Source organism: Aethalodelphis obliquidens, unplaced genomic scaffold, assembly GCF_003676395.1.
Source record: "Aethalodelphis obliquidens isolate GAN/ISIS:26980383/991018 unplaced genomic scaffold, ASM367639v1 scaffold121, whole genome shotgun sequence".
Taxonomy (NCBI): domain Eukaryota; kingdom Metazoa; phylum Chordata; class Mammalia; order Artiodactyla; family Delphinidae; genus Aethalodelphis; species Aethalodelphis obliquidens.
This window is the reverse complement of record NW_020838065.1, coordinates 468,697-485,932: the sequence shown is the minus strand read 5'-3', so window position 1 is coordinate 485,932 and position 17,236 is coordinate 468,697. Positions and strand designations below refer to the sequence as shown.

Sequence of the window (17,236 nt, the reverse complement as noted above, 5' to 3'; positions counted from 1 at the left end):
CTGACCAGTTGGTCTCAAGTGCCCCTCCTCTAGTAACTCTGGTTCATCTCCATTTCATCATCTTCATGACACTTCTCAGAAGCTGAAATAACCTTGTTTGGTTTAAGTGTTGACGTTTATTTTCTGTCCTGTGACCCATCTCTGCACACACAGAAACTCATCACTGTAAACTTCGAGGAGCAAGGGACCTTGTTTTCCTTTTCCGCTGTCTCCAGCCTCAAACCTGCCTGGCACCTAAGCGCTCAATAATCGTTCATTGACTGAACCATCCGTATTTTACAGAAGAGGAAATTGACATTCAGAAAGGAGAGCTGAGTAGCCCAAGGTCCCACAGTTAATAAAACCACAGCTGAGATCCAAACAGGTCTGAACTCTAAAACCAACTGCACGTCCCTACTCAGCACGCCGCATTTTCTCCCTCACCAGACTAGGCTCTTGGGAGCAGGACTTGAGTCTGACGACGCTCCGGGCTCCCCAGCGGCGTGTCCCGGGCCCGCCCCGTGAGGCTAGCGGGCTCCGCGGAGATGTCACCCTCCCCGCCCCCTGTCAGTCAGGCCGAGGGGTGGCGCGGCCGCCAGTGGGGGCGCTGAGCTCAGAGCTGCCGCAGCGCCCCAGCCAGAGCAGAAGCGCGCGAGAGAGCAGGGCGCTAGGAGCGAGCGGTGGCTGGCGACGCACCCAAGGCCAGGGCACTACTGCGCCCCGGCTCAGGGCTCACGCCCCGCCTGCTGCAGACCAAACTGAGCGCCTGGCCACGGCCCGATCCCCCATCGGCCCCGAGCCCACCCCAGCCCATCCTAGCTGAGCCCCTGCATCCGCCTGCCGCTGCTGCAGCCGCAGCCGCAGCCGCAGCTCCATCCCCAGCCCGGAACCCGCATCCAGGTGAGGCGGCCGCGCTCCGGGCACCCGGGCTAAGGAAAGGGCTGGGAATGGAGAAGGAACTGGATGGGATGGGGAAGGGGCTGGAGAATGGAAAGAGGACGCCGGTGGGTGCGTGTCAGTGTGCGCCCCGGGATATGTGTCTCTGTTGCTCGGTGTCTGCAACTGCCTGGGTGGCCGTGTGGACGTGCGTCCGCGGCCGTGTGCCCCCTGTGTGTCAGAGTGTCCGTGCGCTTTTGAGCGCCTGCATGTCCTGTGTGTGCACGTGAGCGTGTCCATGGAGTATGTTTGTGTGCATGGCCGTGTGACTCTGTCGTGTGTGTACAGACAGACCCCGGGGCTTCGCGCCTTGCCCAGCACTCCGGTTCCGCGGGGCTGCAGGTTGCAGGGCCCCGGATAACCGAGGCGGTGGCCTCTCCTGCGTCCCCGGTTTCAAGGACGCTAGGACTCGCTGCGGCCCTGTGGCCTAGCGCCGGGGAGGGGGTAAGGCGGGAGGGGGTTCCGGCCCGGAAGGGCGCCTTCGGTCTCAGGAGGGAGGGGAGGGGACACCAGCGTCCCTCCGGAAGGGCTGGGATGAGAATGCGGGGCCAGCACATCCGTGCCCGTGTGTTCGCCCTCCTCAGGCCGCCAGGATGGACGTGTTCATGAAGGGCCTGTCCATGGCCAAGGAGGGCGTCGTGGCCGCCGCGGAGAAAACCAAGCAGGGGGTCACCGAGGCCGCGGAGAAGACCAAGGAGGGTGTCCTCTACGTTGGTGGGCGAGGGGCGGGGCTTCCGGGGTGCAGGGGTTTGGTGTCCTTTGGTGCAGGGAGTGGAGCCGAGGTCCTTAGAAGGAGGGAGTGGGGGGTCTGGGCAGGAGAATATGAGTCAGCAGATGGGGCCGGGTCAGCAGGGGTCACTGAAGGCATAGCCAGTGATGGAACCTGGGCCAGTGATGAGACTGACTGGAGGGGGAATGGGGGAAAGATTGGTGAGGGTGGGGTTCAGCTGAAAGTCCAGGGACCAATGCGGGGATCAAAGGAGACAGCCTTCTTTTCCTTATTCTTCCCATTATTAATAGTTACCTGGTGCTGAGCCCTTACTCTCTGCCAAGTACCCTGTGAAATACATCCATAACATCTATTACCTCATTTAATGCTCCCTGCCCATCCACAGACCAGGGAAACTGGGGCTTCCCAGAGGTTTAACTATCTTGGTCAAGGTCACAGCTGATAAAACGCGAAGCTGGAGTTTGAGCCAAGCTTTATGGGCTCCAAAATGCCCCCTCCCCTTGCTGTGCTCCCCCCAGTATTGTTGGGGCTCCCTCCCAGCCCTCCTCTCCAGCTACTTCCACCTCTGAATCGCTCTCTGGGTCTCCCTCCTCCCAGCAGTTCCACCACTGGCATCTCTCCTCTGGGTGCACCCTCCTTGCAGCTGACAGCTGTCATCAGGAGAAAGGCCAAGTGGTTAAAATGTCTCACCCTAAGTGGGAAAAAAGAGGGAGCCTGCAGGATCATTTGCATAAAGGGAGGCAAGAAACTGATTGAATTCTGTCTGCTGATTCAGGGCTTAACTTGTGCGGTCCGTAGAATTATCTCCTATTCAGGCTGTAGAGGGCTGGTTAACTTGCCCAGGGTTTTGGCAGACTTGGAGTTGTGATAATTCGAAAAATACTTATTGACCACCTACTATGTGCTGGTAGGTGCCGGCTCTCCTGATAGTGATGCCAAGTATTCCAGTAGTGGGATTTGACATCCAGTGGCTGGGGTGGGGGCCACTTTGGTAGGGTAAACAAAGAGGGTAACATCTGAGCTGAGCCCGAAGAATAAGGAGGTTGGGAAGGGGGTGCAGAAAAGCAGGTGCAAAGGCCCTGGAATGGGCTGAAGGATACTGGATTTGAGAGCAGAGGGCAGAAAGAAGTGGTAGGAAATGAGATCAGAAAGGTGGGCAAGAGCCAGTTCATGAGTGGCCCCTGCAGGCCCGGGTAAAGCATTATTATAATTGCCATGATAGACTGTAAGCCAGGGACCGACAGGATCTGACTTCAGTATGGAAAGTCCCTCAGTCCTCTGGGGACAGAACAAATTGCAGGGAGGCCCGCTGGGTGGTAACATAGTTGCCAGATGAGGGTGGTTGGAGCTAGGGCAGAGGTGATGGAGACTGGGAGAAGGCTTGAGCCCACACCTGCTGGACCCCAGCTCTGGCCTCCCTCTTCCCTCCTCCCTTCTCCCTCAGCCCTTTCACTCCTGTGGACCCCTGGCACCCCTGACACTGTGTCCTTGCTAACAGACTCGGCCCCTCCCTTTCCCCTTAGATGGGCACCTCCTACTCCTCCTCCTGATGACCTCCAGTTCTTACTCATCAAAGCCTCAGCTCCCTGTAGCCTAGCATTCAACGTGCTTTGTGGCCCTGCCTCAGTTTCCATTGCTTCGAGCACACAGACCCCGTCGATGTGCTCCGCTCAGGCCCTGAAAACACACCTCTCTATGCCTTGCCCACATGTTTCCCTGTGCCTGGAACACCCTCCTCAGCCTCCTTTCTGCATATCCACCTGCTCCCCATTTGTCAAGACCCAGGCAGTGCCCCCTCCCCCATCACGCACCCCCTGGAGGCTGGAAGTCCTCTCCCCACTGCTTGAGGTCCAGGGCACCAACTCTGCTCTTCTCTTTCCTCCATCTGACAGTGAGCCATTGGCCTGGAGCCTGAATCAGAGCAGGTGCCAACAAGCATTTGTGGGAAGAATAAATGGATGTGCATGCACAACCCCTGACCCCTGCCCGTCTCTGGGTCTAACTGGACTTAGCCCTGAGAATCCTGTCTTCTTGCACCCTCCTCCTGCCAGCCTCAGCTGGCCCAGACACCCATTTCCGGCTCCGTCAGTTGTTGTCTGGGTTGCCAAATCCTCAGGATGGGAGACAACCCACTCCCCTGAGGGCATCCACCCCCCACCACCTCAGGTTAGGATGTCTTGCCTTTCCCAGTCGCTACCCTCCTGGAAAGACCCAGCCAATGCCATGGGTGTCAGTCACCATCTTCACGTCACCCTTATACACCCATTCTGCATCTAAGACTCTCCCAACTTTGGCCAGAAGGAGGGATTTGCACTCTAGTTAGAAGAGGGTCTTTAGAAGAAATGGAGCGAGGAATGTTGGGATGTGAGTGTCCTCGGGTAGGAAGTGGGCAGTTATGCATCAGGGGCACCAGGGGCACCTTTCCAAATACAGAGCCTTTTTTCCCCGCCCCCAGTTCCACCCCCCTTCCACCCCCATCTGCTCCCATCCTGGGCAGAGGATTAAATGAACCGGCGCAGGTAGAGTGCTTTCCCAGTGCTGGCGCTCAGGCAACATCCACCAGAGGTGTGGGTATCATATCAGGTGGGGGTGGTAGGGGACGGAGAGTGGGGAGAACTGGAAGTCCTGAGGATATAGGCATGGGGGGCACTTGTGGGATTTGGGAGCCCAAGGAGGCAGTGAACGGCCAGGATGCCCATTGCTGACTGGGTCCCTCTGCCCACTCTGTAACCGCTGTGCTTGCTGGAGTCTGTTCCCTTGGCTCAGAGCCCTTATGTGTGCTCATTTTTGTCCCCATAGGAAGCAAGACCCGAGAGGGGGTTGTACAAGGAGTGGCCTCAGGTACCAGCCCAGCCCTGCTCAGCCCTGTGTCCTCACCCTGGCCTGGGATCTGGCTGGCCCCCAGAGACTGCGGGGGAGGGGTGGTGAAAGAGGGTACCCCTAAGGCTTCCTGGGGGTGTGCTCCATGGGAAGGCAGGCCCTGGGACACTATGGAGGAGGGTGGCATCTATGCCTGCTTCACCCTGGCCCCCAACCCCCTCCCTGACGCAGTGGCTGAGAAAACCAAGGAGCAGGCATCTCATCTGGGAGGAGCTGTGTTCTCTGGGGCTGGGAATATCGCAGCAGCCACAGGCCTGGTGAAGAAGGAGGAATTTCCCACCGATCTGAAGGTGAGCTATCCTTCCAACACACACACAACACACACACACACACACACACACACACACACACACACACACACACACGTGCCAGGCACACCCATAAACCTGCCACCAGGCTCCCTGTTCCCCCAGCCAGCCTGGGGCACAAGCCACCTTGTCTCACGTTCTGCAGGGCCCTGCTAGACGCAGCTCAGAATGAGTCTGCATGAAGCTGTGTACGGGCATGGCACTCCCCGTGACTGTGACCCAGATCTGGCTGGATACATGTATCCTGATTGTGAGAGTCATCTGGACTACTTTTGGCCTCATTCACATATGTCACTGATTGTTCACTCATGTCTTTTCAGTCAACAAGTATTCATGCTAGAGAGGGATTGTTCTAGGGGTTACGACAGAATAGGTTCCTACATTCATGGAGCTGACACTCTAGTGGGAGAAGATACAGTAAAAAGCTAACCAGTAAGCAAGATGGTTTCAGACAGGGGTATGTGCTATGAAGAAAAGACAAGGGTGAGGAGATAGACAGTCAAGGGGTGAGGGGGCTACTTTAAGTTGGGAAGGCTTCTCTGAGGAGGTGACCTTAGAGCTGACACCCAAGGGATGAGGCAAACCATGTGGAAAGTATATTTCAGGCAGTAGGAAGAACATGTGCAAAGGCCCTGAGGCAGGCATGAGCAGAAGTGGGCCATGGGGAGGGGTGAACTGTGTGTCACACATTTGTGCAGACATGTTACCCCAGGCAAGTGGTGGCGGCTACCCACGTGTGCAGGAAGTCAGATACCTCATTAGGACACGCTGTAGGGTGAGAGCTGTGAGCTCTGGAGCCCCACAGAGCTGGATCTGAATCCTAACTCCACTACTTCCTGTGTGACCCTGAGCAGGTCCCATCATGTCTCTGAGCCTGATTCTTTGCCTCTAAGACAGGAGATGAGCACAAGAGGACTTTTAGGTAGATTAGAGATAATGTAGCTCAGAGGTTCTCAAAAACTTGTGTGCATTAGATCACCAGGAGGCCAGGTTAAAATACAGACTGTTGGTCCCATCCCTAGAATTTCTGATTCAGCAGGTCTGTGGGGCTCGAGAATTTGCATGTTTAACAAGTACCTGGGTGATATTGATGCTGCAGGTCCAGGGATCACACTTTCAGAACTACTGATGTAAAAACCCTGGATGGCATAGTGAGTGCTCAGTAAGAGATGATGGCCCCACGATCACATGGTCAGCCTGTGTGCACCCCCAAGGTCTTGTGTCACCATAGGTGTGCTAGGACAGTGCACTCTGTGGGTCTATATGATGTCTGTAGAGACACGCCTCCCATGGGGTGCTCTGTGTTGTCCACGTGTAAGTGCAGACTCCACCTCTGTGGGGGTGGGGCTTTCTTCAGCGTGATCAGGAGATCAGAGTGCATTCAGCATGAGGGTATCCATGCTGAGGACATCCCACAGCACCCTCCACTCCAGACATTTTGCACAGTTGGTTCCTTCCCCTGTCTGAAAGCTGGGACTTGACTCAAGTTCTGGTTCAAGTCCTGTCTCTGCATTTTATCAGCTGTGTGACTTCCCATTTCTTATCCTTATGTTTCCAGTGATTGCTCCCATTCACTGATCTCTTGTGTGGGTAGGCACTGTTCTAGATATTGTACGTGGAGTCACTCATTGAATCTTCACAACATCCCTGTAGAGAAGGCATCACAATTAGCCCATTTTACAGATGAAGGAACTGAGGCTCAGAGAGGTAAAATGACTTGCCCAAGATCACAAATCCTGACTGCCCCCCTGAGAAGGTGGTTGGGAGGATAAGCTCAGGTTCATGTCACTGTAGTCCCTTGGTGCCAACATGGGGCCAGGCCCAGCGCTGAGAGCTGGGATGCAGAGAAGGCAGGTCTGGGCCTGAGCTCTCAGCTCAAGGCTTGGTGGGGGCCTTGCACAGAACCATTTCTCTCAGGCTGCCTTCCTCTTACCAGCACTGTTGACACTTCAAGCCTCCTCTCTCAAGGGAGCTCAAGATCATAGACTTACAATCCAAAGCCAGGTCTTTGGGGCCACTGGCCCATGCAAGCTGGGGGCGCAAGTTTCTGTCTCTACCTCCCAGTCTGCTCACATACGTTATCATAGAAGCCTCCCCATATGCATACAAAGCAGAGACACCATCCCATTTCCCACCCGAGGCAGCTGAGATCAGAGGTAAAACGACTTACCTAATGCCAAAGAGGTAGTGAATGGCCAGGCTAGGATGGTTTTTAAGTGAACTTTTTATTGAAGTACAGCATTCATGCAGAAAGCACGCAGCTCCATGAAATTTTCACAAATTCAACTCTCCCCAAGTAACCAGCACCCAGATCAAGATACAGAACATCAGCCCCTTGGAAGCCTCCCTTACACCTCCTCCCAGTCCCTACTTCCGGGGCCAAGACTAGGGTGAGAGATGTGAGGTATCTGGAGCACAAAATTTAAGGGAGAATGCTTATTCCAGGGTCTCCTTTGCACCCCAGGTACCTGACTCTCCTCACCTTTGTCCTGGCCCTGTCTCCCTCCGCACAGCTAATTGCTTCCTGACTTCTGTCACCACAAATAAGTTGGGTGTTTTTCAACTTCACAGAAATGTTATCCTAGAGCACATGCTCTTCTGTACCTGGCTTCTTTCATTCATCAGTAAGTGTGAGAGTCAACCATGCTGTGGTGTGCACTGTGGTTCCCCATCCTTGAGGTTAAGTAACCACTGTGTGATAGGATGACAGAGCACACATCCATTCTACCGTTGTTGGACATTTGTTTCCCAATAATGTGCAGAGCTGGGATTCTTAATAGTCTGTTTCTTTCCTGGGTTCTGGTCATAGCTGGGTGACTTTGGGCAAACTAACACTTCCCCCCTCCTGGGCCTTGATGGACCCACCTGTAACTGGGGAGTGAGCCAGGCCAGGAGTGTAAACTCATGTGCCCACAGGGCCCATGACAGGTAATGTGAAGGAGCTGAAGCTGCCTGGATGGAGCCGGAGCAACTGGAGTGTAGAGGTGCCAGCCCTCCAGGGTCCCAAGATTCTCACCTCTGTCCAGTAGGGAGGGACAGTGGTTACATGTGGAAGTGGGGGAGGTGGGGTGCCCCTTGCCTACAGGTTCCCCCACACGTGGCCTTGTGCAGCCGTGCCTGGACCTCAGGTTACTGTGAGTGCCCACGTGTGCAGTCAGCTCAGTCCCATGTTTGTGCACATACATGTGCTCGCCCACAGGGGACTGGCCATGTGTCTGGCAGCCCCCTATTTGCGTGCCTGCTGGTTTGCACCGGTCTGGACAGCAGATGCAGTGGGGAGGGGAGAGTCTTAGCTCACACATCCAAGCAACACCATGAGCTGTCGCTTCCAGCTTATCTTAAAATAGCAACAGCTGAAGAAACCAGGCCACACAGGGCCCTGGGGGAGGGATGGGTGGAAAGTGGCAGGGGAATGGCTCAGAGCCCCTGCTCAGCCCTGTCCCTGAGCCTCCATCTCCCTCCAGGGTTATCTCTGGGGACCTGATACGCACCCCCTCACAGAGCTGACACAAAGAGGGTAGGGATAAATGGGTGACTGAGTGTGCCATCTATCTCCCCATCCCACCCAGTCCATATGATGGGAGCACAGGAGGCTGCCACATGCTGGGGAAAGGGGTATGGAGAGCCCTCTCCCCCTCGCCACCCCCAGCTTCAAGCCATAATTGGAGGAATTTCACTCCTCCATCCCACTTCCAAGGCACTCCAAATAAACAATTTAATTAAAAATTCTGGTTGCATTGCCAACAAAACCTAGCCTTCCCCCAATCAACCAAAAACTTCCCAAGGTAGGAATTTGAGGGGCATCACCAGCTGGCCTCATGGGCACTGTCTCTTCTCTGCCTGCAGCCAGAGGAAGTGGCCCAGGAAGCTGCAGAGGAGCCGCTGATTGAGCCCCTGATGGAGCCAGAAGGGGAGAGTTATGAGGAACCGCCCCAGGTGAGGGGTGTCAAGGCTGGGTGGGGCTTTGGGCATCCCCAGCTGGGGTGGGAGGTTCCTGGCAGGATAAGGTTAGGCCTGGGAGCTTCAAGCTCCCCTTTTCTAGAACCCAGACACCAGAGGTGGCAACAGGGAGGGAGGACAGATGGGGCCTAGCACTGGGCGCCAGGCACCCCTGCCCAGAACATCCCAGATGTCCCCAACTTCCAGGTTTCTCTTCTGCCCAGGGAGAGGGACATGCACTATTCCTCCTTGAGGGGTAGGGGTCTCTGGGCCGGGCCTGGCCACTTGGTCTCCAACCCCTTCCTCTTTTGCTCTTCTCCACTCCACCCCCATCCCTCTGATGCAGGAGGAGTATCGGGAGTATGAGCCAGAGGCGTAAGGGCCCAGGACGGCCCCCCACCAGCAGCACAATCCCTTCCCTGTCCCGTGCCCCGCCCCCCAGAGCCAGGATTGTCCTTCTACCCCTTCCCCTTAAAACACGAGATCTTCCTTCGCTCCGAGGCGCCCCCTCGGAGCCTGTGTTAGAGTCTGTCTGTCTCACCTGCCCGCGACCAACCCTGGGGCGTGGACAGGGCCGGGGCTGCGGCCACGGCTGGTAGCCTAGCCCCACCTATGTTGCCCCCTCCCCACCCCATCCCATCCCATCCAGTGTCTGCGCGGATGTAGCATGTTCGATGTGTTTTTAAACGAGTCGGAAAGCAGCGGCTCCCCTCCACCCCCGACAGAGGCTCTCTGAGGGCCCCCGGGCAGCCCCAGAACCCCCCCACACCCGCATTCCCACATCGACCCCAAGAACCTTTTTTTTTTAACCAAAACCAGGAGCCAGGCTGTGCCATGCCCCTCCCCCAGCCGGCCCGGTCCGAGCGCGGGCGTCGTGTGTCGTGATTGTGGCATGGAGAGTCCCCCACCCCCGTGTGAGCGTGTCCCGGGCGGGCGGGCCCGGCCGCCCCCCGGGTGTCCATGAATAAAGCCAATCTGTCTGTAGCAGGCGCCGCACGGGCAGGGCTGGGCTGGGCTGGGCGCCGGATGGGGACGACCGACAGGCTTCCACGTCCCAGCCTGCCCCACGCCCCTCTTTGGGGCCCGGCACACTCAGCCCAGGTAGAAGACTGACCACATCTGGCCTCAGCTCCTACCTGCCCCGCACCCCTGGGGGACGACCTGGATGGAGGGGTTCCCCCCAGGTTGGGCCACGCTGCGGGCTGGGAGGCGGGAAGGCGGCCTCGGGCGCCACCTACTGGACAGTAAACTCCTACTGGGCGTGCTGAGCGGAGGGAAGTCCGCTGCAGCCAAGGCGCAGGGCCGACGGGCTCAAGGCGCATGCAGCGCAGGCGCCTCGATGATCACGCACGCGCGGACCAGCGTGCACGCACGCTGGCCGACACGTGCAGACCAGCGCGCGCACTCAGAGCTGCACACGCGCCGCGATGAAGCTCTGGGAAAACAGCAGCGCGTTCACTGGAAGAAGCTGCTTCGCTCAAACCTTTCCCCGCGAGAACGCTGATACGCACATACCACTGCGCACACCTGCTCACCGCAGAAAAACTCATCCCAGGGGAGGGGAAATGGGCAGTTGCCACGGAAAAAAGCAGAGTTCGGGCAACAAGTGCTCCACCCTTCCCGGAAAGGAGTCCGAAAGTTTGCGACCTCGGCTGAGGTGAGCAAGGGTATGCAGAAATCTGGGAAGCCGACCAGGCGCCTTGAGCGGATGAGTATTGGCACTAGAGGGCCCCCAACACCGCCGCGGTGCAGGGAAGTAGGGGGGCGGAAATGCCGCTTTGCTGCTCAGAGGCCCCGCCTCCATCAAGGCGAAGGCACTGCTCTGATTGGCACAGAAGTTCCCCCGCCCCAACCTGTGATAGGCCCCGCCCCCGACGATGCAGTGCTCTTGCTCTCTTTTGCCGCAGACGCGGGCTAACTTGACTCACCCATGCGGAAGCCCGGCTCTGCTTTGCCGCAATAACCCGCATTCTTGCCTGAGGAAGACCCAGCCCCTTCTCTGCCAGGTCCGACCTCCTTTCCGACTCAAACCTTGCTTCGCCCCTCCAGCCCCAAGGGCTGGAAGGAGCTTGCTGTATTCAGTCAACCGCCAGGTGTTCAGCGCCCCCTCCTTCCCTGAGTTGTTCGGGGCGGGGGGTGGTGCCTGGCTCGAGAAGGCCTTGCACGCTGGGGGAGACCGGGGTCCACTCGGGTCACCTTGGCCTGCAGTGTACGAGCCTTTACTTCTGGAAGTAGGAGGCTTATGACAGACGTGTGTGTAGGGAGAACAAACCGGTGGACTCCAATTCTCTGGCTCAATGTGCGGGTTCCAGGATGGCCAGATCCTTTTTGGCTGAATTAAGACATTATTTACAACCCACAGTCGGCAGGGATTGCAAACTCGTGGCCCTTAGGTTGAATTTGGCCTGTAGAGATGTTTAATTTTCTAGCACAAGGTTTAAATATTTTTCATTTGATTCCAGTTGGCGACAGTCCCTTTCCCTCCCTGTGTGTGCCTCCCATCCACTTCACTCATTTTCATGAACTGCCTGACCTCTGAGGAATTTGAGTTTGCCAACCCCTTGCCAGCTACCAGCACCTGATATCCATTTTTAGATGCCCAAACCAGGTTCACCATCTGGCTTGTGAAGAGGTTTATTCCTCGTTCCCGGGTGCCAAGCCACACACCTGGTTTTCTGAGCTTGATTTTCTGCTCAGAGACCAGTATTCTCATCTGCAGAGGTCACTTTAAATGCATTCCAGGCACAAGCCCAGAAGTGACAACGGAAGATGCCAGCCCTGTGTCAGACCGAATTCCTGACTGTGAGTGCCTGTGTGAGCACACACAGCTCATGGGCTCCACCCTCAGGAGAGGGACAGAGCCATTTCCCCAGTGCCCAGTATCTCCCAGGCATCCAGCACTTGCCTCCATTCATTTCACTTGAAACTGTCCTCAAGGATTCCTTATTAGCCCCAATTTATGGATGAGAGAATGGAGGCCAGAGAGGCAGAGTTACCTGCCCTAGGTCACATTGCTGGGAAGTGGCAAAGGCCACATCCAGACCTGAGCCTGACTCCGAAGCCCAGTTCCTTTGGAATTTTCCAAAAGGGACTCGCTCTGAGGAGAGACAAACAAAACCCACCAACAACAGGAAAATGTGGAGGCAGCAGAGTGTAGATAACAGATGCTTGCGCAATTTCATGGAGACTGCAAGTGAGATTGTGTGTGTGGGGGGGTGTTGAGTGTGCACACTAACATATGGATGCAGGTGTATCTCTGTTCACACGTGTACATGGAGGTTGCCCACACGTTGTGTGCATTTAGTCATTCGACAGTGTGTGTTGCTCACCTGCTCTGTTCTTAGAAGTAAGGGGCTGCAGGGAACAGCCCTGCAGGTCACTGCCCTGGCAGAACTCATGTCCATGGATCAGCAAATATATGGATCAAGATAATTTTGGGTTTTATGGAGAACAGAAAACAGAGCAGGGCTTCCCTGGTGGCGCAGGTTGAGAGTCCGCCTGCCGATGCGGGGGAGGCGGGTTCGTGCCCTGGTCCTGGAGGATCCCACGTGCCACGGAGCGGCTGGGCCCGTGAGCCATGGCCGCTGAGCCTGCGCGTCCAGAGCCTGTGCTCCGCAACGGGAGAGGCCACGGCGGTGAGAGGCCCGCGTACTGCAAAAAAAAAAACCAAAAAACAACAGAGCAATGTGATAGAATGTGACACAGTAAGGGTGGTGACCAGCATTCAATTGCGTGGTCAGGTCAAGCGTCTAAGGAGGCGAGGTAGAGCTGAAACCTGAATGAAAAGGAAGTGGCCTGGGAAATCTGGGGAGGGCGAGCATCACAGCACAGGAAGAGCCCTGCTGCGTCTTTGTGGACACGGTGTGTGTGGTTGGCGAGGCCACGCCTGGCCAGGCCTCTGAGATCTGTGGGTCCAGCCCCACCCCACCTGGTTCACACCTTCCTTTCCTTAGCCTGCTTCTTTCCTTCACCTGGACATCTGCCTGCAACTCTGCCTGTTGAAATCCTTCCCTCTTCTGAGCTTCCCCTAGTTCTCTAACCAGAACTGACTCCTCCTTGTCACCCCCATCCGCTCAGCTGTGCACACGGAGACCCCCTCCTCACACATGTCAGCATTCTGTGGACCTTTGCCGGCTGGGTAACCTGAAACTGCCCTCTCTCCTGATGAAGGGATGGGGGCTGTCCCTGTGCCCCACCATTCACCCATCTCCCTCCCTGTCTTCCCACCCCCACCCTTAGTAATGTGGCTCCACAGCCTTCTCTGGAACTTTATTTTTGTTTTCTCCCTTCCCTATTTATAGCTCTCTCCCCTCCGAACCATCCCTGCATCCATCCTGTTGCCTAGAAACCAGCTCTGGGCTGAGGGTGGGGGAAGGCCAGGCAGAGCCCAGGCAGGGGGAAGGAAGAGCTGTCACCCACTCCCCTTCTCGGTACTGCCCCCAGGTTCCCAGAAGCCCACCTGCCCTCTGCCCAGTACCCACAGGTGTTTTTTAAAGATAAAACAAAATGTGAACAACAGCCTTTTTTGTGAAGTTCTTCATGGCTTCTAAAGGGCATGATGCACATGATTGCACTCACGCCTCTCAACACCCTGCCCCACTGGAGGCCCAGGCCCATCTTTTCAGATGAGGAAACTAAGGCTTTGGAAAGCAAAGGTCCTGTGGGTCAAGACTTCTCAGTAGAAACTCCATGGCTCTGCACTTGTTAGCCATAGGGCATTGGCCTGAAACATGGAAAAGAAGATTTAAAAGCATAAATGATTCCATAATCTGTTAGTTGTAGAAGGGTAAAGAGAAAAATTTTGTCATGATCCTGCCACACACCAAGCCACCAGACAGGCCCCCTACCTTGCCACTCCCCCATGCCACTTCCAATGCCCCAACCGTGGCCCCACCATGGCCCTGCCGTGCCCAACTGCAGCTTAACTCCAGCCCTAATGCTTACCTTCCACAGATTGGACCAAGAAGCCTAAGTTTGGTTCCTGGCTCTGTCACTTCGACTGTTTGACCTTAGATAGTTCACATAATCTCTTTGAGCTTCCGTTTCTTCAGCTCAAACGTAAGGATGATAATTTCCACTTCTAAGGATGCTATTAGTTCACTCGAGGACTAATAAGAGAATTAAATGCAATACTGATGAGAAAGTGCTTTGAAACTGTAGAATACTGTAACATGTGAGTGATCAATTAGAATAGTAAATATTGTTATTATTGTTGTTATCAGGGCCAAAAGGTGGGGCAGGGGAGCCAAAGTGGGCCCTGGGATCAGAGAGGGAGCCCCTTGCCTGTGTCCAGGCAGAAGGGTTCACTTCCCTGGCAGAATGAGGGGCGAGGTCGGGGGCTGCCTGAGAGCACCTGCAGCACTCTACTCTGAGGAGTAGAGGAGGGCACAGAGACCCTCCTGCTCAAGTGTCCATGCTCCCTGTCCCCATCCCCGACTGCCCCGCTCCCTGTCCGCTACCCAAGGCCCATCTCTGCCTTCAAAATAGGCTTTCTGGGCAGAGTGGGGGAGAGGGCTGCCAAGGAGCAGCTGGGCCATGATTCAGCCTGAGTCACCCATCCAAATGCCAGGGTGGCCCCCAGCTGGGCAGCAGCTGAGCCTACAGCTGCTGTGGGGAGGGGACCTTTGTGGGCAGCAGGCTGTGCTCATAGGTGCCTGGACGAGGGGCTCTCATGAATATCAGGGCAGGGCTGTGTGGGTCTGGGAGTGATGCATATGAGGAGGTCAGGGTGAGGAAAATGACTTCATGGACATCAGTTACCTGCACTGACGGAGGAGGCAGGGTTTGTGTGTGTGTGTTTGTGTACACACGCACACCTGTGCATGCATGGCTGTTGCATGTATATCTGACTAAATGAAGAGGGGCTAATAGTGTGGGCAGGAGTTTGGCTGCCAGCTTTGTCACTTTCTGTGTGACCCTGGCAAGTTACTTAACCTCTATGAACTTTTGTTGCCTTATCTGTGAAATGGGAATAATAATAATATCAATCTCAGGTGGTTTTTCTTAAGGGTTAAATATAAAGAGATGACTGTAAAACACTTGGGCAGTCAGTAAATGGTACACCACCACCACCACCACCACCATCTAGGGTATACTGGGTTATGCCCTGCATGCATGAGGATGGATACATATCTGAGTGTATCCAGGGCTGTGTCCATACAAGCCTCAGGGGGTGAGGGGTCTGGGTGAGTGTTTCTTGAAGAAGCAGATGAATGTGTGTTGTGTGTGCACCTCTGAAGCAAAGAGAACTTTCCAGAAAGTTGGGTTTATATGGCATTGCCTGCCATGTGATCCTGCCCACCCTCCCACCTCTTTCTCCTTCTCTCCCTCCCTCTCTCTCTCCCCTTCTCTCTCTCTCTCCTCTCTGTCTCTCTCTCTCTCTCTCACACACACACACACACATACACACACCTTTCCTAGAAGCTATGATTTGCTGAAATTTGGCCTAGACCAGGACCAGTGTCCACGCAAGGGGTGAGGAACTGTGAATGCCACTGTACTGGAAATCTCAGACCTTCTCAAAGGCCTTTAGTCTCAAGCAAAGCTGGAATGGGGGCCAGATCCCAAGGGTGATGTGCCTGGATTTGAAAGCAGAACTATGTGTAGATATGAACATGAGATGTGCGTGTGTATTTGCATGTGTGTGGCGGTGGGGCTGGGGTGGCACTGGGGGGTGGCTGCTGTCTCTGCTCTGGTACAGTCTGCTTGTCTCCATGGTGCCTGTTGCCACACACGCTTGCTTTTCAGAAAGTCACTGGGATTGTTTATTCCACCCCCAGCCTGGGCGCCAGCCAAGGAGCTGCAGGCATTTGTTTATCTTCTGGTGTGTATGAGTGTATATGGCTTCACGGAGGCAGACCAACCAGAGATATGCACGCACACACACTCACACTGGTGCGGGCAATCATGTTGGTTGTCACAGTATGAGCCTGAACCTGATGAGCCACAGTCCGGGCCCAGGCAGACTCACTCCACGTGGGGACAAAGATGACCCTCAGCAGCTCCAGGCAGACACACCACCAATTTAGCACCCCCTAAAGCTCCAAGGAAGTGGGAGAGCCAGTTGCCCTGGCTGTGGTCCTTTGCTCTACTTCTACCCCTGGAACTAATCACCGCACAGTGATTGGCCAGGCCTGGGTCACTGCCCATCCCTAAAAATGGCAGTGGGTCCATCCCACTCCACCACATGGACTGGAGTGAGGAAGCGGTTCCTCAAGGAAAATGGAGGTCCTGTGGTCAGACAAGGGTACACAGTGCTGGGCTTGCCATACCCTGGCATCCACCACAAGTGTTACACTATGCTTGGTCCCTGGGGATTTTTTTCTCCCTACATCCTCCTCAGAGCTCCGAGAGCTAAGAATTACAAATGATGAAGTTGAGGCCTAGAGAGACCTCAGTCAAGGCCACACAGCTAGCAACTGCCAAAGTCAGAATGTGAACCCACGCTGCCTACCTCCGTGCCCTTTCTGAGCTCCTGCTCCGCCTTGGCAGGTGTTTTGTTTTGTTGTCTGAAAATTTTCATTTTTAAACGTGTTTTTTATCAACAAGTCACCGTGGAACAAGAGTGGTTGGAGTGTGTCAAAGGGCACCGATGGAAAAAGGCCCTGACTGTGCACATGTAGCAGACATGGCCAGAGCTCTGACTACATCCCCTCAGATGACCATACTATTTCTGTGCCCACCAGTAGGACTCCCAACAGCCAGTACCCGCATCATTATCGAAGAGCTGTCCTCGGGCTATGGAACCCACTTTGTCCACATGCACTGTGGGCTAGAAGTGCTTGGGAATTAACACACAGCCCCATGGGCTGGCTCTTCACCAATGTCTGCCAGATGCTGGGATATAAATACACCAGCTCCCTTGCCCTCAGCCAGGGGAATTCTGAGATGTGCATTTACCCCCTTTCCCAAGACTTCCTGCAGGATTAAGCCTCACTCACCCACTGTGGTAGCTGGCTTGATAACCACCTCTTATTGGATGCCTTCCCTTCCTGGGTCACCTTCCCACTCCCCTGCTGGTGTCCCTGCACCTCCCAAATAAACCATATTCCCTGAATCTTCATTTCAGGGTCTGTGAGCTGCCCCAGGGTGCTGGATCCCATCCTATCCTTCCACACTGAGCATCTGGGCCCAGCCATTATGATCTCCTTTCTTGGCATCTCCCTTTCCCTCTCTACTGTCCCCCTCCCATCAGGACTTGAATGCCTCCAATGCCCCTGTAGAGATTATCAGATCCCCTTTCTCCCTCCAAGCCCAAACTTGAGAGTCATCTACTTGCCCTCTCCACCTCCTTGCTCCCATTAACTCATCAGTCCCTGCCCCACCCCACCCCAGTCTGGCTTCCACCCCCACCACTTCAGTAACCATGCTTTCATCAAATTTCCATTATCTTTTTTTCAAGTCCAGAGGACAACTCTCAGGCTGTATCTTGCCTTCCTGATGCAGTTTACCCTGACCTCCTTCT

The 17,236-nt window shown here is 55.3% G+C and overlaps 1 protein-coding gene across 1 annotated transcript; it reads left to right on the top strand.

The window, feature by feature from the left end:
* The first annotated feature begins 618 nt into the window (after positions 1 to 618).
* SNCB (synuclein beta) lies at positions 619 to 9,876 on the top strand. Its single transcript, XM_027098178.1, has 6 exons — positions 619 to 879; positions 1,500 to 1,629; positions 4,445 to 4,486; positions 4,697 to 4,815; positions 8,680 to 8,769; positions 9,119 to 9,876. Exons 2-6 carry the CDS (start codon positions 1,509 to 1,511, stop codon positions 9,149 to 9,151), a joined length of 405 nt encoding a protein of 134 aa, XP_026953979.1. The 5' UTR covers positions 619 to 879; positions 1,500 to 1,508; the 3' UTR covers positions 9,152 to 9,876.
* Positions 9,877 to 17,236: the final 7,360 nt, after the last annotated feature.